This window comes from Pholcus phalangioides, unplaced genomic scaffold, assembly GCF_987345545.1.
Source record: "Pholcus phalangioides strain wild (caught in Gottingen) unplaced genomic scaffold, Ppha-v1.0 ptg000015l_1, whole genome shotgun sequence".
NCBI lineage: Eukaryota > Metazoa > Arthropoda > Arachnida > Araneae > Pholcidae > Pholcus > Pholcus phalangioides.
Window position 1 is genome coordinate 1,400,883 of NW_028301608.1, and position 21,449 is coordinate 1,422,331.

Here is a 21,449-nt window from a genome sequence, read left to right on the forward strand (position 1 = left end):
GCTTTGACCACCAGCGCTGATTCTTGATCTCCCCATTGGGATCTTAGAGGAGAATCTCCTCGATGATTGGGATTCATTGGGAAATTGAAATATTCAATCATTTGCGCACAATTCTCAGATTTTTCCATTAAATTTATCCAGGAAACCTTTACTCGGATGATTAAATTGAAATAAATTTTTCAATGTGATCCTCATTCGAAAAAAACATTTGGCAACACGCCGCGGTGATTTGTTTTTTGTTTACCTTTGCTCTTACGGGATTTTTGAAGATGAATGTGGATGTCGAGAATCATTACATGGACTTGACGCTGTAAGTAGAGCCGGTCAGGGCCCTTAGGCCAAACTTTTTATGGGGGCCCCTCTTTCTTATATTAATGATGAGTTTATGGCATGGAAAAAAGTTGGCATATACTTGTCGGGGGGCCCTGTGAGCCCCACCGTTGTGGGGACATCATGAGTCGGTTTTTTTGTCGCCCCCCGTGAATATGCCTCTGGCTGAGGGAATTGTTAAATTTTTAATTAACTTTATCTCGTCTTAGCATTTGTTAATTAATTTCTAGTTGTAGCATTTTATTAAAAATTTGTTTGTGTTTTCCAGGGACTTTGGCGAAGAGATTGGGAAAAAGGGATTACAGATGGATCACAAGATGTTTATTTATTCCATCAAATTTGCCTTGAAACGATTGTTTGGTGATGTAAGTCACTTACTTATGGTTTATCATGTTTTTGAAAAATTTTATATATCTTATAATGTGTATAAGGAACCCCCGTTTGGCTAAAAGTGGGGGTCCCTAAAAATAAGGGTGGGGGTGGTTTCTTATATGTGGATAGCATAATGTAGATGTTAACACAAATTATGCAATTCCTCCAAACTCAAATCTTCGTGCCTTGAAACATCACGAGAGCTAGTTGATGTGTAGCTGATTGTGTAATGTATCAGATGAGAGTGACGAGGAATTCAATGATTTCTATGATGAATAAAATTTCTTTTTATACCTTAAAATAAAAAATGTCTTTTATGAAAACTTTTTCCCAAATTTAAGGCCAAAAAAATCAGGGGTTGCCTTATACACATTGAAATGCAGTATATATGAATTTTGATTTCAAAATGGGTAAGAGAAATAGTTTACTCAGAAATAAAACACGCAGTTGAGAAAATGCAATTCCAAAAAATTTATTTCAACTATTGTCAAATGACACTCAGTTGATACAGAATTTTTCTGCAGTTTTCCATGTTTGAGGTTCAGATGGAAGCCATTTGAAAATGTCTTTCCGCAGAGAGCAGGTAGACCTTGAACACAATAATTATGTAACAAAAATGCAAGCATTTACCATCTTCGCTTCAAAATATGGGTGACAGATGACAGCACGAGCAGAACATGAAACAAGCACAACTCTGAAAAAGTAAATATGTTTATGGCCACATGCACAACACGTTCCTGCATGCACCGATTTGTTAGAAATTCTGCACAGGAATGTTCAGTGTGGATATGTACAGTTAAGTAGTAGTTGATTTACAAATAATGAAATATTTCACATAAACGTGTATGTATGTTAATTATAAAAAAAATTGAAATAGAAGACACATGCAAAGGTGATTAGCTGTAACAACATCTATACCGTATTTATCAATCCCTATATTATCCTATCGATGAAAGATGAGGCAAACCACATGTATAGTCCACCAATCACGAGAAGAACACTGGCTACGTCACGTTGGACAATTCTATTATTTACTTTTAGGTAAAGCAACTGCCCATCGAGAATAGTGCATTAGCAACGATGCTTTCCCCTTTGGCGTCTTTAGCGCTATTTTGGCCTCCTAGAAATTTCACTAAAAGCGCCACGGCAGTGCTCACGATAACGTCGTCATCTGTGTTTTTGTTGCGTAACCACCGGCTGTTTGACAGTGTCGTCTTAAGGCATTGTTGCATTAGATTCACAAAAATAAGATCTGGTTGAAATTTTCCAGAATTTACGTGGTAGGGCCTCAGAAAAATCACTTGGCCTGGGAAAGCCTGTGATGCTCTTAAGACGACCCGGCTGCTCGAGCACTTACGGCACATTATTTTAATACAAAAAATATATTTTTTATTCTGCAGAAGGGATCGAAAACTCCAGTTTTTTTTAATAATCAGTTCCATGCATCAAGCTGAAGCCGAACACTGCTCGTAAAAAACATTTTCGACCATCGCCCCACAAGGATGGGTTACTACACTGGTCATATATCGCCATATGGTAATTTCCAACCAGTGGAGTTGGGTGGGAAATGAAGGCTCCACCCATCGGTGGTCGCCCTAGGCTCCAGTAAAGAACTTGCTTCGAATGTTCTATGCCCGAATTCGAACCCATGGACCTTGATGGTAACCTTCGTAGTGGCAGACGAGCTGAAGATGAAGGATGGGCTGACAAAATCCAGCCTATAGCAGAATTCTTATAATTTTCTTTTTTTTCCACACTGTAAATTCAGAATGGATGGCTGGTGAGAGATCCCAGTCAGGATCCCTGCTGCAGCATGAGAGGACCATTCTTCCGATGACTTTAAGCATGGCTCCCCCATCTTGCAGCTGGGCTCTCAGATTGGAATCTTCGACGGGTCACTCAAAATGAATTTATAGTTGTAAAAAATGATTAGAATCATCCAGAGCCCAAGGGCTGGATCCCTGTCAGCCCTGCCCTTGTGGGGACATGCCCTTAAGATGGCTATAGACGTAACTGCAAACGTGACAAGCAAGCATGCTCAATCTTTTTATTTGTCACTACTCCATTTGTCACCTATTTAAAAAGCCCATATGAGTAGCTTCTATCGAGAAAGTAAAAAAGGAAAAAAGATGATGATGTGGCTATAAGAGAAGGTAAACAGAAGAAGAATGGCTAATTGCTAGCAGGTGGCATTCTCTTGCTGCGGTATGGAAATTAAACCAAAGAAAATGCCATATAATTTACAGTAGTAATAAATTATTATTATTATTATATTAATAATACTCCTTTTGTATTAAATTATTAATTTAAAGTAATTTAACAATTTATTTATTTTATTACTTTAGGAATTTAATTATTAATTTAAAGTAATTTTATTCCCTTTATTACTAAATGATCACTACTCCCTTCGAATTTTTTTCTTTATCAAATATTTTAGTTCAAAATATTAAATTTAATAAAAATTCAAATTTTTAAATTAAAAAAATTAATTTACTTCCAAAATTTACAACAACAATTTTCGAGTACATCGTTTAACAAACGGCAACACAAAAAGCGCAGCTCACTCAAGCGTGAAAACTGACAGAGTTCACTGAAACGTGAAGAATACCCTCATGACAGAGATTTGCGCCAAGACAGCCTTTACTGGCCACCCGGGATCATTTTTATCCTTTCCCCGCGCCGAAATGGACCCTCTCCAGAGAGAGGGGTTCGCGTAATTCTTCTCGTGATCTGAGGACTATACTGATGCACACTGAATGGCTATGTGGTGAGCATCAACGTGCTGGTGATCATTGTTACTGTTTGGGCTGCTTCCATCTTTGCACCTCTGCAGATCTCCATCGACAATTTCGTTGATACAGATGGAACATAGGTAACTCTCTTTCCTTACTGTGTGTGTGCGAGCACAAACCTGGTACATCACCATGTTGTGGTATTGCTACTATTTTATGCTCTGGAAAACGGAGTAGTTGTATCGCTGGGATACTTGACGCCCTAAAAAGGTTAGCAACACCTCTAGGCAAGGCCGTAATTAAGGGTAATGCAGGCGGGTCTACTGCACTGGGCCAGAGAGTGCGTAAATTTCACACTGTAACCTCTCCTTCAACATTATAACGGGGCGCCAAAATGCATGCTTTGCCCGACTGACTAAGCATCTTCTTGCAGCCCCCGCCTCTAAGAGCCATGCAAATATTTTGAGTACCATTGCTTCTCTGATACCTTGACTCTGGCTTCTCTTCTTTTTGAAAGCAGTGTTTGTCTAGAGGTCCTGAAAAGTGTGTGTGTCAATAGGAGGGAGGGTACGGTGACCATATATTTTTTTTGAGAAAAACAAACAGTTGGGGTCAATATAGGGAATCACCAATTGTCATTGAAGCTGAAATATTTTCAGTTGGTTGAAATAAAGGATTACTGCAAATCATACTACAAATGGGCGATATCGTTCCCTAAGGAGACCAATGGAATAGATTGGGATGATAGAACTTTGTATCTAGTTTGTGTATGTAAAACATAAAAAGACTCAGTTGTGTCTTTAACGTTTCCTGTCTTGTGAACCATGTGTAGTGCACAGTGTCAGATTCTGTGTGTCACATGTGGTTCACGGGACTGGGAACGTGTTAAGCTGGGAGGGCATGTATTTGAGGAGAGAGCAAAATACAAGTGAGGCACTCCAGTAGGGCTAACCGGAACTGCATTAAAGTTTTTTTCCATTATACAGTTTTTAGATGGAAATTTTGATTAATATACTCTAAGAAATATCAAATAAAATTGAGGATAAAATAATACTAATATTAAATGTTTCATAAAAATCCAAAAAAATAATTGTTTCTCTCCCAATATAGATATTTTATAGGCCTGTATTATTCAGTGGTTTACCTATACAAACTCTCTGCTTCTGCTGTTTCTATCATTGAAATTTTCTCTAAGTTGAGGAATTTGAATGAGCCGATTATATACCATCCTGAATTATAGGCAAGAAATTAAAGTAATCCAAGGTGGCTCCTATTTAAGGTGGATTATTATATTCTGGTTAACATTTTTTTCTTATATTGTTATTGCACATGTGCATGACAGTTTAGACACCCAATAAATTTTCAATTTTCTTTGATTTTCTCTTTTTAATTTCCGCAGTGTGGTTATGCTGTCCCGGTGCGTCTTTTAAAATACAGGCAGGAAGACAGAAGAGCCCTGATAAGTTTTCCATCACAGTGAGATCATGTTTCATGTCAAATTATTTTCAAGCAAAACTGATCCTGTTCTTTAGCTAATTCATAATTCAGATTTTTTCAGTATTAGAGAGTCATTTTCTGGAAATTTAATTGTGGCACGGGTTAAGCATTTTTTGGCTATAATACTAATTAGACTAACTTGCTGATGTATATTTATAGGCACATTTGAAATTATTTTCACTGTACTTTTTTTGCTTAATCACTGGATCACATTAATTATAGCACATGGCAGATTATACAGGGTGGGCAAGAAGTCGGTAGAAACTACAAAAATGAATAAAAAACGGTTTTCAGGGTTGGCATCACTAGGTCATGGGAATTTTTTTAAGATGGGGGAAAAAACTCAAAAACAGTCGATAAGTGACACTGACGTACACAAATAGTGAACAGAATGCTTCTAAATCGTTTATTACAGCAGTATGTGTACCACAGGGGATAACACATTGCAGGTGAGTCACAAATCCAGCAACTGCAGAGTGCAGCAGGTCCGGATGTATACATGACAACTTTTTTTGGAGCACATCTTTTAAGTTCCAATAGATTGGATGGACTGGATCAAGGATTTCACACCCGGGATTTCAAATATCCCCATAACCGGAAGTGTGCCAGTGTCAAATCTGGAGACAGAGGAGACCATGGGAACCTGCAACACCTGCTAATGATTATTTTTTTTTGTCTTCCCCGAACATCTGTATCAGCAGTGTGATTAGTTGCTCTATCTTGCATAGATGTCACGGTAGAAAGCGCATCTCTTTCACGCAAACATAGCATGACCTTCTTGTGCAGAAGCGTTAAATAACGCTGCACATTCACTGTAGCCATCTTTCACTCATTTACTGGGTATAGCGTTTCAAAGAAAGGTCCTATGATGAACGAACATGTGAATCCACACCACATTGTCACTTTTGGGGAATGCAATGGTTTCTGTGTGTACTCATGTGGATTAGACTTCGCCCAGATGCGACAGTTATGGGTATTAACGTCGTCATGAAGCGAAAAATGACAGGGCTCGGCACGTGTCACTTTTTTCACTAAAATTCACTTTTTTAGAAACTGGTCACTTTTATTACGTATTTTCAGGCCCAGGTCACTTTTTCCACTTTTTTAGCAAAAAAACCTCGGTCTCGCGCGCTTTTCTGCTGTCAGTGTTTTTCTTTTCTTCAAGGAGGAACTTTACCTGTTCAATATCGCTAATTTTCTCCCTCCCTTCATTGAACTACGATCGAAGGCATCTTATCTTCCCGGGAGCATACCGTGTGACGTCAGCATAACTTGATTTCAAGGCGCTTGGAAAAAGTAAGCTCCTTGGTTAAAGAATCGTTATTTTATGGAAAAGCCGGTCGGAAAAAAAACTAGCATAAAAGGCGTACTTACAACAAAGAATTTTTTCCCCCCTATACTACCATTCTTTCTTATTTCCCCACGTGCTCACTCGTTCTTTCATTTTCATCTTATTTTAGAATTGATCCTTTATTTTATTTGTTTTAAAAAATTTTAGTCCTAAGGGACGAATTCCTTTCTTGGAGCATCGAGCAAGTTACATTTGTTGTTTGTTCTATCGTTACTTTTGTTTTTTTAATTTTTTTAAATGTTATTTGAAATGACGATTAGAGAGCCCGTGCAGAAGCTAACTTACGCGCAGCGGGAGAATACCAAAGCGCGTATTAAAGACTCGTATTATTAATACCTAGTAAGCGTATTAATACGCTTTGGAGAATACTCTTGTAGCTGGCCAAGGTTAAAGAAGCTCGCATGTATTTTGAATTTACTTACAATAAAAAAAAAATCATCCGATTGAAAATCGCGATCCATCTACAAATAAAATTCGTACTATTTTTCTAACTGGATTTAAATCTCAGCAAGAAACCGTACCCCCAAATTTGATCGAAAGGAGAACTATTTATGAAAAGATCACAGAATCCTGCAATTCAACATTTAGTTTAACACAAGGGTTTCCAAATCAGATGAAAATTTGTCATCAGGCTGATAAAAACTCAGTTAACGTGCATGCGAGCCGTAACTAGAGGCGGATTTAACGATGGGCACACCGAGCGCGCCTTTGGCCCCCACTTCACATTTTTTTTCCTAATTTAAAGGGCCTAATATTAATTTTTTTTATGCCCGGGCCGTAACTTAATTTAGAGCATCTTCACGATACTGATTGTTGACTTAATATTGTTGGATTGTTTTCCTTTTTTTTTCTCTCCATGCACGTGCGGGAACCGGTTGTTCCGACGCTGTATGCAAATCGGCGGCTGCGTACCCTCACGGGAGCACGGATATATAGACTGGTTTTTTCTCTATAGGTGAGATGTCTGTTTTCTTCCGCATGGATGTATGTCGGGATTCGATTTGTTTCTCCCTTTTGATTGCTGGCCGTATTTTTGATGAACGAAAATGATCTTGTTTTTTGTTTTTGCAACTTTTATGGAAAAAGAGTTCAAAATGAACTTCTGATCATTGTTTTTCTTCAGCTCAGTCGGTACGCTCTGCCCCCCAAGAAATATCGACATCTTGCGCGCCATTCTTGATGTGTAAAAAAATCTTATTTTTAGACCTCGGAAGTTATTAAAACGTTTGTCTCGAGTCTGTTATGTCCGCAATAGGAGAGGGCGGGGGTCTGGTTCCACGGGTGTTGAACGAGGAAAGGTGCCGAGTTTACTCATTTTCTGTTAAAAAGAGTGGATACCGGCCCCGAGCGATAGTAAATTTTCGTTCGTACTTGCGACCCGGATTGCTACATACCGTGATCAGATCCAAAAGCGGGGGGGGGGGGGGCAATGCCTTGGACGGCGTTTTTGATGGAATGGTATATTTAAGAAAAGGCAATAAAAATTCCTTTGCAAAATTATCGAATTTCACAGTCAAGGGGCAGTAAAATTACGTTTCCCCTCCATAAAAAACAATTGTATTACGGCCATGGTAAATCGGGTGTCCCGGATGGGGGCGAATTCACTATTTTTGTTCGTTGAAAATTACGGGAGGAGTCAGCGCTAACGTGGCGACTTGTTTTCGCGCTAAAATAGGTAGCCCTGACAGCAGCATCCATAAACTCTGTATCAACCGCATTTATAAACCCCGTATGTTGTTGATTCGATTTTTGTGTTCATTTCATCCTAATTTTCCGTATTTCCCGATATATTTCTATCGATTTTCGCATATTAGGTTAATTCATAGTATAAATTATATATTTTTTTGTAATTTTTTATGTGCCCTTTGTCAGCCATCTTGAATTGACTACCGCAAAACGGCGATTCTTCGGCTCGAAAAAAAGTCGCCACGTTGGTGCTTACAAGGTTCATGGGAAATTTACCGGGGAAGGCCGCTGAGTCTTTTTTTCTGTTAAAAATTACGGGGGGGGGGGCAAAATTATACTGTTTCCAGGGGTAGGAACACTGCGCCAAAATTAACATCTTGCGCCATCCTGCTCCAATAGTGTTTTCGTATTTTTCTGCGCCAAATAGCTAATTTTGCTTCGTATGTCCAGAATTTCTTAAGGGACGCCAAAAATGTTTTGTTCCTGCTTACCGTGAAACGATTCTTTCTAAGAGCGTGTTTTATATATATATTCCACTGTACGCCTTATTTAAACTATCGGCCTTTCCATCGGTAAAACCCCGATAATATCCGTGATTGTGCAACTGAAGATAGTTTGCAATGATCTTTCAGCTTTAAAGTGCGCCGCTGTGGTGGTCGAGTGGTCATAATGACGGACCCGGGTTCGAGCCCCATCGTCACCACAGTGGTGGTCGGCTGAAGTTGGTTTTCTGTGGTTCCCAACTTCAAGGCGCAAATGCGAGCTGATCTCCCCGTTAAAAAGTCTCGCCACAGAGAGCGACAGTCCTACAAACAGTATAAATATTCAGTCATTACACTACACTCACTTCACTTCTGAGATATAGATGGCAGCACTAAAAAATCATACACAACACTAAATACGCACTCAGACTGTTAGGTACACATACTTACACTTCCGGCACAACTCACTAGGTAGTAAATTGCCCATGGCGATAGACCTGAGTTGTGCTCGGCTTCAAAAAAAAACAAAAAAAAAAACACAACAGCTTTAAAGTGCAAATGCGAGTCAGTTGCCGTTTAAAAAAAAGTCGCCACAGGAAGCAGCAGAAATTACTGTAGTCGATCGTCATTGCGTCAAATCCAGATGTTTCGTGAAAAAAATTTCCATTCCGGAAGTAAAAAGTGTGTTTTCGCCGAATTACGAATGTTAATTTAGAAACTTTGCCGAATAACGAGTGTCAGATCGCTAATCTCGCCAAATAATGCGTAGTTAATCGCCAAACGTCGTGTTGATTCTTCCGAAACTCTCCCCCATTTTGCAACAATTTCTTTCCGAGTATAAAAAACTTATAGAAAATTTTTTGCTCATTTGAAGTGCTGCTGTTCAAGACAGCAAATAGTGCCCACAGTAAGCAAAAATCATCTTAAATAGACTGGTGTGAAAAATTTTATGACAGCCTCTCTTTCAAACAAGGTGTCAAAAGCCTGAAACACCAAAAACAAGCTGATGAAAAGATGTTTGATAACAAAAGACAGTGCAGTTGTTTTATTTTGAAAAGGGATGAGGGTTAACGAAAATATTCTTGTTAATTTCCCTGCTCCAATAAATATCTGCTCCAAATCCTATATTTTGCTGTTCCAAATCCTGAATTTGCTGCTCCAAAACTGATCCGAATCCTATATTTTGCTGTTCCAAATCCTGAATTTGCTGCTCCAAAACTGATCCGAATCCTATATTTTGCTGTTCCAAATCCCGAATTTGCTGCTCCAAAACTGCTCAGAATCCTGAATTTTGCTGCTTCAAAGCTGCTCCGAAATGGACTTTGTCACTTCCCACCCCTGTGTTTCTGGGTAAAGGAGTAAATGTGTTTTTTTTTTGCAGGGGTGTATGTTGTGTGTAAAAAAAGGGAAAATATATATTTTTACAAATTTCAAAACTGGTTTTTTTTCCCTCACCCAAGGACAGTATTATTTTGGTGCCCCCGCCTGTAAAATAGTACTCGCCCACTTTTCCCAGTCCAGCCATAGGTGGAGATACTTTACGGTCTTAGGGGTGTGGCACGATGACAATTGATATACATCATATATATGTATACATCAGTAGGCTCTGCCATTGACGCTGGGGGGAGGGTGGATTGCCCCTCCCTCAACATATAATAATGAAAATAATTAAGTTAATTTAATAATTTGAATACTTTATTCAATTTAATAATTTAAATATTTTATTCAATTTAATAATTTAAATAATTTATAATTCAGTAATTTAAGTAATTTTTTAATTTAATAATTTAAAATGTTAAAAATTTAATTTTATAGTTTTTAATCATTAAGTAAATTTCTTAAAATTTGTTGGAACATATTATACAAACCTAGGTATGTAAATCAAATTTGTACTAGTTAAAAAAAGTTTGAGTACATTTTGTATACTGTCATTCATAGCATAACATGAATGAAAAATCCACTGGAATGTAGATGGGACAAATTCTCTCATCAAATTTTGTGTTATTTCATTTTTTTCCCTTCTTTGAATGGGAAAAATTTTTCCCGCTTTGAAGTTTTTCCTGCTTAAATTGATTTTAAGATGGGTTGTGGAAAGCAACATGGGGGAAGGCATTGCTACTGTTACTCAGAAAGGATGTAATGTAGTTATTCTCTCACACATAGTTGTTGATAAATTTGATAAGTTATTCAAAACTTTTCTGGTTAGTAGAATGCGTTTGAGTTTGATTTAATTATTTCTATCTATTATGTAAAAAAAGCAATTTCAATGAGTTCTATTGAAATGCAAAGTTAAAACTAAATTCAATTTCAATTCATTCAATTTGGTAATAAAAATTCATTGTCCATTTGGTCTCTCTCTCTAAAAATATTTTGGTCACTATTTGGTCACTTTTAAACATTTCGGTCACTATTTGGTCACTTTTTCAAACATTTTGGTCACTATTTTCACTAATTTTGAGGCCATGATCCGTGCTGACCCCTGAAAATGAGCATCTGTCCACAAAATGTTAGACCCAGGTGGAATTGTTTGATTTTGGAGAAAGCCCACCCCGCAAATGCTTCCCCCCTGTACAGTATCCGCTGTTAAAAGTTCATGGCACGACAGCAATCTGTATGGGTACAGATCAAGGATTCCATGAAGAATATTGCATACCAAGGATGGTGGTAAGCCCAAGCGTCTGGCAGCTTCACGAGCACTGCTGGTCCCTGCAGCTGATTTGGACACTAACACTTCCATTTTGGCTGCAACACGCAACGAATGTGCCTTCCTTAAACATGGTTGCCCGGCTCTTACACAATCCTCCGACGTTCTAGTTTCTTCAAACCGCTAAACAAGCTTCATAAGACCTGAAGGCTCTTAGAGAGAAATTCTGGATGGAACTAGGATTACCGATTTGGAAATCCACAGCGTGCAGAATGCTGTTTCATTCTCAGAAGGTTTCTTTGCATTCTCTTAAATTGTTCTTTCTACTTTTCCTCTGCTTAGTTCATCTTGGATTGGAGTATGCTGCTAGGTTTTGAGACCATACTTACAGAGGGATATAGACTTGGTTGAAGAGGTGCAGAGAAGAGCTACACGTGTCCTTGTTGGCACATAGGGCCTGAGTTATGAAGATGAAGAGAGACTTCATTTTTTGAATGTTTACATTGGATGAATGCAGGCGTCGAGGAGATATGATCGAAGTGTTCATGATTTTCAATGGGATGGACCATGAACTTTTAGTACACCGCCAATCGACTGCTTTTACGAGGTGACACCAGTATCGATTGGTAAGGGACAATGCGAGTTTATGGGGTCACAGGGAAGTTTTCTCTAATAGGGTTGTGTTTAATGGTTTACCCCCAGAGGTAGTAAATTGTAACACAATTGACACGTTTAAAAAGAAATACAATAAACATGTTGGGGTAAATCGAGAAGCTATCCATACTTAGAATAAGACACCCATAATATTCTTTATGGGCATTGTAATCATGTGTATATATTGTTTATAATTTTTGTGTTTTTAATTGGGTTGTTGTATTTTTGATATATGATATCCATATTTGTTATGGGCATCTTTTTATCAGCCACCTCATTGGACATTTTACCTGTTGAGGCGTTTTTGTATTTATGTAAGAAAAACTTTTTTTCTAGCATTTATACGGTCGACATATTAGTACAATACCCCAAAGGGAAAGAAAATAGATATATTATAAACGTTGTCTCTTTCTTGTGTAAAGAAAATGTGAACAATAGCGTACTCCATTTGTTCATAGACAGGTTGGAGGATATGCAAAATTTATATACTGGACCAGGAAAAAAAGAATGGCACAGTCTCGAGACTCTTCATTGCAGAAATAAGAATGTTTTAAGTAGCCGAGATATCTCATTATTTCCTCTGAGAGGGTTAACATTACCTCGCTGCAACATAATGATCTATAGGTTGTAACAGATGAATAAAATCCAGCCATGAGAGCCTATCATTTCACATAAATATGTTTTGCTGTTTAGAATGCCTTATTCTATTCAGTGTAAAATAAAAAACGATGAAAGTAAATGGAACAATAACGTGTAGATATTATGGAGAAAAAGTATAATCATAATTTCCTCATGTCTTCTTATGGCCAGGTATTTAATTCAACTGTGGAGCTCTCTGACCCTTTTTTCCAGTTACAATGGACTTGATTGCATGTTTCGAGTGCACAAGGTGAGGCTAAATGCATATAAAACATTCATAGAATTTTTAACAGACAAAGTTTAATGTTTATGAAACCATGCCATTTTTTTGTTATACAATTTAATATGTTTATACCATATTACAGAATCTCATTTTTATTAGAACTATGTCAAAATTGTTGATAGCTAAGAAATAAATCTGTCAAATACTAGGCCACCATGGCTGCAACTATGTAGAGGCAATGCCCAAGTGAACCAATTAGATGTAAAATCAATAATATATGAACTTGACTATATTGTTTTTGGTCAGATACATTTTAGATTCATAAATTTGTCTTGGAAAGTTTGTTTAAAGAACTTGGTTTTTTCCCTCTCTTTTTAGTGAATACCAATTTCAGTAGACTCTTTGTTAACTGATAACTTTCTACTCTGGTAAGCAAAATTAAATGATAGAGATTGTATTGAGTATGTGAAAAAGTATTCAACATTCTCTATAGGCTATGAATGGCACAAAAAATGCTTCTGCGCATGCCTGATCATAAATATACTATTAATGTATATGACATATTGCACGGAAAAATTGGGTAAGAGAAGGAAAAAAAATTGATATGGAGATGAATTACATTAGTAATTCATTCCAAGACAGATGGCAATTTAGGGTAAACTTTTTCAAAGGTAATGCCCCTCCCTCCTCAGGTGGAGCTGGGAGGAAATTTGTTGATTTTCTTTATTATTTCCTGTGTCTTTTTTTATGTGACTCTTGGAGAAACATTTCTTTCTAAGAATGCAATGTCAAAAGCCTTTAAGCTTGTCCCAAAATATGTCTAAGTCCCTTTTACAAGACAATATAAATGGGAGGGATGTAAGTTGGGATATTTCTGTATGTTTCTCAACAAAAGTATAATTACAGATTTTTTGCGTGAATTTCTATTTTTATTTCAGCTAACGTAGTTATTCATAGTCAAACCCCTATCATAACAAACTTTAAGGCGGGTTTGTCTTAATGTATAGGGTCCACCACTGGGTCTGGGGGCCTTAAATGCTAAGAGAACCTTGTGATGAGAGTAAGTAATGAATTGGTAGTCAATGAGATTGAGATGGAAGGGAACACCAGAGACTTGTGCAAGTGATTTAAAAAAAATTATGTGTATGTGTATTGACATCATCGTCATGACCCCACCCTCAGACTTTTAAGTCTGCTTATGCTACCATGGAAAAAAAGGAGAGTTGATGACAAAAAAAGAGCCACACTATTTTACTCCAGCTCTCAATCTCTAGTGATGTTTATGAACAGAATTTCTGATCTTATTTCGTACCAGAAGAAAGGTTTCACTATGTTGAATAGGTTACCTACAAAACATATCTAAGAGGGTTGCTCTGTTCATAAAAAATAACCTTTCAGAATTAGAGCAATGATATTTTCCATCAGCCTTATACAGAGGTGTTCCCTTTAGAGAGGTTTTATTGTTATGCAGATGTATGAAAAGTTTGTCTCACATTGTTATAAACCAGTTTTTGTGACAGAAAATGATTTTATTTCAGGAATCGCCAGTACTTGCCGAGCTCAGTATCAACAGTGAAACATTTATTCATGGATCTGAACTTGACGTTTCATCCTAAATTTTACAAGATGCATCAAATAAATTATTCTTAAATATATATTTTTATCATATTTTCAAAACTTCACAAAATATATGTATTGCACTATGTTTCCAAAAGTGTCCTTTTCTCAAATCTCTAGAAAAATACTGGGCAAATCATTCTGAAATTTGGTCATATATACCAACAACAGGCAAAACAGGTGACTGAAAAAAAAAATGCTTATAAAAATGAACGTTGTATACATACAACATTAATTTTTATGAGCATCTTTTTTTTTTTAATTCACCCGTCGAGAGGTAATTATGATAATCGAGAGGACAGTTTCATTTTTTAAGTGAAAAAATGAAACTGTGCTCTCGATTATATGACATACTCCTGGTCTGAATCAGGAGTCTACTGTACTTATCTCATTCAGTTAAAATTATTTCCCTCAAACTTAGTAGTTAGTAAACGTTTGTCTGGAACAAAATTCACACATTTTCATTCGTTCATTAATACATCAAAACTTATTTCCTTCTTAAACACTTTTTGATGAAACAAATGACTTTGTTACATGGAGATTCAGCTGTATTCGAAACTATTGAGCAGTTTCTCTCATTCAACCACAACAAAACATCTGTGTGAGGACACCGCTTGAGTACGAGCTTTCATAGAGGTGGCCCCTTAATAAAAACAAATTAGTATAACAAAAAATTTGCTCTATAGAGATGTGGTCCCTTTACATAGATGACTGTTAAGAGGTTTTTGTGTATTTTTGAAAGTGGAATACTCTCAGAATTCTCAAGAAGTACAATGATGGCAAAGGAAAAAAAGATCAAGTCTTAGTAATACTTAAAACATTTTAATACATAATGAAACTCACAGAATGAAATACAAGCTCAACAGTGAAGGAAAATTGAGAGTCCAGCTTTTCATTAACTTAAATATAATAAATATAAAGATGCGGGTAAAGCAAAATTAATAAAAATTATTGTACATTCCACCGAATAGTCTAACCCAAAGCAGATGAACAAATTAGAGCAACTCCTTTCTCATAGAAATTGTGTTCCTTCTGCTTGTTGGCAACAGGAAGATCCACTGTGAAAAGCAGCTCACTACGAGTCGTGTTCAGATATACTGGAAGAGTGACCTAATAAATAAAAAATTTAAATAAAGGATTTCAAATTGATAATCATCAAATAAAAACTATGTACCATTAAGATTGACATCTCTGCATATCAAGTAACTCAAACTGAATTCATAATGACAGTAATTAAGCATTTTTCTAACTATACCTTTTGAATTGACTTGACAGCATCTAAATCTTTCCTAAAAAGAATGTAAATGAATATTTTTTTATCATTCACAGTATGAACAAGAAAATTAAATTTGAAAAACAAAAACATTATTTTAATCATGAGTATCGATAGATTTATAAACAAACAGAAAATCCAGGACATTATTCTTCAACTGAAAAATTTTTCTTTATTTCGAAAGGATTTCAAAATTACTCTTAAAAACAGGTTTAGGTTTTTTTTAAAATGAGAAATTGCATTCAATCAAACTCTGATGAAGGAAAAACGTTTTCAAGGTATTTGCAAGAGATAAGTATTCAATGGATGAAAAAAAGTTATCTTCAACTTGCCTCATCCATGACTCAAGCATCCTATTTATGAAATATAAAATTCAGCCCTTTTTGCATTTGTTGAAACTTTCATAGAGAAATAATTTTTAATGTATATCATGTGTGAATCTGGTGAAAATATTGTTATATAAATAAAAAATTTTACATAAAAATTTAACCATGGAGAGGCTCTACTATGTCATAGCTGCCAACTTTTGAAAATGAAAATTCGGGAGATTTTCGCGCAAACCCGTATTTTATGCTTAAACCACTCCTAATAAATACAATAGGGATTTTTCCAAATAAAATAGGGATTTTCCAAACATAAAAGTTAAAGCGTAGGGAATAAAATCCCTACTCAAAAACTGAAGTCAAATTAAAATAGGGATTTTACACACATGGAAGTTAAACCCTTGCGGAATAAAATTCATACGCAAAAAACAAGTGAAATCGGAGGCCAAAACTTCAATGATGTAAAAATAAATATTGTGTTCAATCAGAAACGCTGTGAACAAACATTCTGCGCGAATGACCCCAAAATCATCGGAAGATGAAGGAAAACACCGTCAATTTTTGAAGAACACTGACTTTTTGTGACACTTGCTTGATGTTTTTTTTTCATTTCACGAGTGATGATGGCAGTCTTTCCGTGACCGATGTTTATGTCCGTAACACAACTTGTGCAAAAAGGAAAAGTCTGCCCTCTTCTGGAACGTTTGATGAAAGGAAATTCATCGGAATAAGTATCTTTAAAATTGTTTAAATATTTTTTTGCTTATCATTATTCATGCTTTGTTATATCGCACGTACGTAACTTCAACAAAAGAAATTTTGACCATATGCGCGTCACTATAATCTTCGATTATTATCCAGGACTATTGGCTTCTAAGCCATTTCCCTGCACGATAAGACAAACAACTTTCTTGTTACCAACAGAGGGTTTGTAAAACTTCCTTAAAAAGGGAATTTCCCTATTTTTTACGACGTGTGATGTCATTTCGAAAGGGAAAAAAAAGGGCTTCATGCCCCACAAGAAATTCCTTAGGGACTGTTTTCATAAGTGGGGATTTTTTTTAATGAAGTAGGTAATTTTTAGGGACAGTTAGGGATTTTTGTCATTTTCGTAAAAATTCGGGAGATTTAAGAACTTTTCGGGAGGTCGAGCGATGAAGCTAAAATTCGGGAGATTCCCGAAAAATTCGGGAGACTTGGCAGCTATGCTATGTAGATCAGTGTAAAAGGAACATCAAGGTTCACTTACTTAATCCATCGTAAAGTTGTCAGAGGTAAATCAGCAGATATGGTGAGAGACAAGTGTAGCTGCCCATTGTGACATTCTGCTCCCTGTAACTTAAGACCTGAAAAAACACATTTTAAATGAATATCATTAATAAAAAATATATAGTATTGTATTTTTTTTTCTCCATTCAATCGTCTCATTAAGCAAATTTGCTTATTGTGGCCTTTGTATAAGTTGAAAAGTTAGAAAAAAAACAACTGAAACCAAAATACTCACCAACAACACCGAAGCTGCATTCATCAAGTGAATCTGCTTTATCGTCCTTGCCAAGTACCATGACCTGCAAAACAATTGACAATGTGTTCAATAACAAAGAAAATAAACCAATTTATAATGAATTTTAAGTAGGATTTTACACCAAAAAAAGTGAAAAGTGATGAAAATGAAGAAATTCAACTAAATATTTCTTTAACAGTTGCAGGATAAATGCTTTTCAGTTTAAAACAAATCCTACCAATAGAGATTTTCTATAATTTTAATATACATCCTCAATTTTTATATTTCCCTTAATTATCATGTTACAGGGATGAAATATTGCAGTTGAATTGCCACTTTTCCTGGATTGTTTTTCATATGACTCCTAGAAATGACTCATAGAGTTTTCATATTTTACTTTAACTCTGGAAATGAACACCATGGGATTTTTTCCAACATTCTTTGTGGAACACCCTGTATATGCTTACTTCCATAGAAAGCTCTTCCAGTGACCATCCATTAGCTTGAGCAACATACTGCCGTGTTGCTGTAATATATGCCTCAGGATTGAACAACCCACCGAGCCATACGTGCAAATTCTAAGAGAAAAACATATACAATATAGATTTATATCATGCACTTGAAAATATGATGTACAAAATATTACCTTTAAAAAATACATCATTCATCAAAACAAGTAACTAGTTTCCATTGGTAAACATGACTGTTATAGTGACAAGTAAACTTAGTGATGAATTATTGGCTGAATAGCACTTAATCTATTATTGTACGGGTATCACTTGTTATTGTCCAGGAAAAATATGTTGTAAAAATTGTGTTATTTTTTTTGACTCAAAATAAAGTGTTCCAGACTTCTTTGAAAAAGAATCTATCCATGGACACTTGCTTTTGCCTCTTTTTTTAGGATTGCCCGAAAATGAAAAATGGCACTCATTGGCCAGATTCATTGCTACATCTTTATTTGAGAGGTGCTTTTCTACAAAATTTCTCACAGATTCCCAATTCTTACAAATCTTCAAATCTCATTTGAAGTAAGGGACTGCTCATTTTTCTTTTTCTCAGACAAGATCCCGTCCATAGGCATTTGTTGTTGTGCACAATGGAGATCCATCAATTCGTCAGTGATTAAATCCTCGCCATGTTATTCCAGTAGTCATTCACCTTCAGTTTCAAGGTCAGGGGTGCAAGCTGCCCTAATCGATTTTATAGAAACACTCATTTTTTGGAGCAGAACTAAAAACAAACTACATCTGAAATGGGGGCATTCAAGTATTACATCAGCATCGATGGGGGGGGGGGGGGGTGTTCCGATTTGCTGACTTTTGATGACAAGGGGAGGGGGTATAGGCGGAATAGACTTGGAAGTCTGAGGGGGGGGGCACAGTCATTATTGCTGGGACGCACAATGATGATGATGTCAATTCATATATACGACTCCACCATCCATATCAGTCGACTCCACCTTTGATGTTGGGGGGGGGGGCGTATCTCCGCCCATGGAGGGGGGTTTGGATAATGCTTACGTCATCAACCAGCCTCATAAAAATATGAAATATTCTTAATGACATCTTATTCGGGGTGTCAAAAACGGAAAAAAAACTTTCCGATAGTTATTGGGCACCTGAACTAACATTCTTCCTATTGACACTACAGTCCCCTACAGAGCCACTTTAGTGATCTCTGAATGTTTCACGGATCTTTCAAGTGCTCTGGAAATGTTTCTGGGCCGCTTAAGTGCTTTGGAACTGTGCCACGCATCACTCAAGTGATCCGTAATTATGCCACGGATCACTTAAGTAATCTGGAAAATGTTCTGCGGGTAACTCGAGTAATCTAGAACCGCACTGGGGTCGCTCAAGTGCTCTAAAACTGCACCACATGTAAGGGGCCGTTCAAGTATTACGTAAGCAAATTTTTAGCCATTTTTGACCCCCCCCCCCTCCGTCAGCAAAATTTCGTCATTAGCTCTGCCCCTCTGAATCCTAACTCATATTTTCATAAAGGGTGGTTGATGACGCAAGCATTATCCAAACACCCTTTTTGAATAGATGTCATAATCATCATCAGCATCGCTTTGAGGGTCAGGGGAAGGGCGATCCTCATAGAAATCTGTGTTAAAATCATCGATTTTACCGTAGAAATGCGGAAATTTAGGGGATTATCCACCACATCAATAATTTTAAAAATTTTACTGAATTCTAGATTTTTGAAATATTGAGTTCGCTTAGAAATACAAAGCCCAGAAAATTAAACATGAAGTACTTACTCGGCCCTACTTTTGAGTTGGATACTCATGCAATAACATTAATTTCAACTTACATTACATCTTCAACTGTTACATTACATCTTCAACTGTTACATTACATCTTCAACTGTTACATTACATCTTCAACTGTTACATTACATCTTCAACTGTTACATTACATCTTCAACTGTTACATTACATCTTCAACTATTACATCTTCAACTGATTTCAACGATTACATTACATCTTCAACTGATTTCAACTATTCACAACTTCTCAAGCTCGAAAATGAGAATGTCTCCGTATTGGCTTTTAATATTCAACTGCATAAATTTACATATAGTTTAGGACATTTTAAAATTAATTATGAGCCCATAAAGTACAAAGAAATTCCACAGCTTTAACTAAGCATTTTTGGAAGCTGAAACAGGCAGAGATGAATAACTTGAAGTTCGGGGGGGGGGGGGGGGAAGAGATAGAATCGAAATACCTCGAGTCCCTTAAAAAAGGGGGAAATATTCATTTCTAAGTTTCTTTTAAATCTAGATTTGTTTCTTTCATGAGTTGCGCAGGAAGTCTCCATATTAGTAAATGTGAACACTGTTTGTATGAACACTCAAAGAAAGAGGGGGATATTATGTGATCCAAAAAGCCTTATTAAAGAAAACCTGGGCAGCACCGGGTATTATAGCTAGTTCTAAATAAATTTCCTTCACAAATTAAAGTCCATTTAAATTTTTTCTGAAGGATCTTGTCTGTTATTACTGAAACATGCATTACTGAAAATTACAAATAAAAATTATTAGACTCTTTTCAAATTAAACACTATGCTTACTGAAAACTTAGGCAACAAGAATTTCTGCTGCTTGAACACCAAAATGCATGCAGAAGAAAAAAGTGCATGCAGAATATAAGGGTTTCCGTGAAAAAAAGCTCACAGAATTTAAAGAAATGATTAAGTTTAAAAGAGAAATGCAAAAAACAAGAATAATATTTAAAAAAATACCTTATTCACTTAAACAACTTCTCAACATAATAGCATGTTAATAGATTAAATTCTTTTTTCTCGCTGTTTTCTCAGCCTGAAGCCTGTTACAATATTTTCTATACGAATCACAAGTCACTTTCAGAAGTTTAGCATCTTTATGACAATTTTTTTCGAATTTTTCATGTCCTTGAACATAAGATTTTGTATGTTTTACTCCATTAAAGCATTGGATGGACAGATTTTTCACTGTTCAAACAGACTTTTGTTAACACTGAACTCTCTTTCACTGTCAACGTTACCACGTGCTAAACATAAAAAAGCCTTCACCAAAACTGGCAAAGGAAGTGAAAAAAATTGAAGTTTCTTTCTTCCATATCTTTTTCCTTGTCTCGGAAAAAATGCATCCCATAAACAAAATTTTCTTGCTTCTTTTTCCTAAATTCTGGGTATTTGACGCACTGTGCATTAGCGGTACCTCCACGAACAACAAACAAGAATTGGTGAAAATGAGCAGGGATTCGGCGCCTTGTTACACCATGTAACAAGAGAACCGTTTTGGCCAGCTCTTGCACCCCTGCAAGGTCTATCCCAAGGACACAATCTCTTCGACAAATGGTGGCTCTTGTTCATGAGCTAGCCCTCATTGCGTTCAATAATGCAATCAACGCAAAATTTAGGGTTCTCTTGGTGACCCCATCCCAGGCTATATTGATGATTTTGAGGCAGTGCATGATTGCCGATCGACCGCCATGTTTATGTTTTGAGTTGTTGCTAGGTTCTGTTATATATATATTTTTTGCAATATTATTTTTCTCCTGTCCCTGCAGTTGGATCCTGTCATGATGTATGATGGGAGTGTTTTCAGATAAATACCAGATGCTTCACAACT

General features: G+C 36.4%; 2 protein-coding genes across 3 annotated transcripts in view; one reads left to right on the plus strand and one right to left on the minus strand.

Moving 5' to 3' along the window:
- The first annotated feature begins 22 nt into the window (after positions 1-22).
- LOC149075213 (ribonuclease P protein subunit p14-like) lies at positions 23-14,265 on the plus strand. Its single transcript, XM_089242502.1, has 5 exons — positions 23-310; positions 599-695; positions 4,834-4,910; positions 12,559-12,637; positions 14,149-14,265. The coding sequence occupies exons 1-5, from the start codon at positions 270-272 to the stop codon at positions 14,224-14,226; spliced, it is 372 nt and encodes a 123-aa protein (XP_089098628.1). The 5' UTR covers positions 23-269; the 3' UTR covers positions 14,227-14,265.
- A 768-nt stretch (positions 14,266-15,033) lies between these two features.
- Dhc64C (dynein heavy chain, cytoplasmic) overlaps positions 15,034-21,449 on the minus strand; it is a 189,442-nt gene continuing 183,026 nt past the window's right edge. For both annotated transcript variants that reach the window (XM_089242500.1, XM_089242499.1), the window contains exons 84-88: positions 17,795-17,905; positions 17,328-17,391; positions 17,073-17,169; positions 15,483-15,516; positions 15,034-15,337 (exon numbers count right to left, since the gene is read on the minus strand). In XM_089242500.1, the coding sequence (XP_089098626.1) occupies positions 15,200-15,337; positions 15,483-15,516; positions 17,073-17,169; positions 17,328-17,391; positions 17,795-17,905 (444 nt within the window). In that variant the 3' untranslated portion in view covers positions 15,034-15,199. The remainder of the gene's footprint in view (positions 15,338-15,482; positions 15,517-17,072; positions 17,170-17,327; positions 17,392-17,794; positions 17,906-21,449) is intronic.

Coding starts and splice junctions, on each gene's coding strand:
- LOC149075213 (XM_089242502.1), top strand. CDS start 270: ATGAATGTGGATGTCGAGAATCATTACATGGACTTGACGCT. Junction 311..598: donor CATTACATGGACTTGACGCT/GTAAGTAGAGCC, acceptor TGTGTTTTCCAG/GGACTTTGGCGAAGAGATTG. Junction 696..4,833: donor TGAAACGATTGTTTGGTGAT/GTAAGTCACTTA, acceptor TAATTTCCGCAG/TGTGGTTATGCTGTCCCGGT.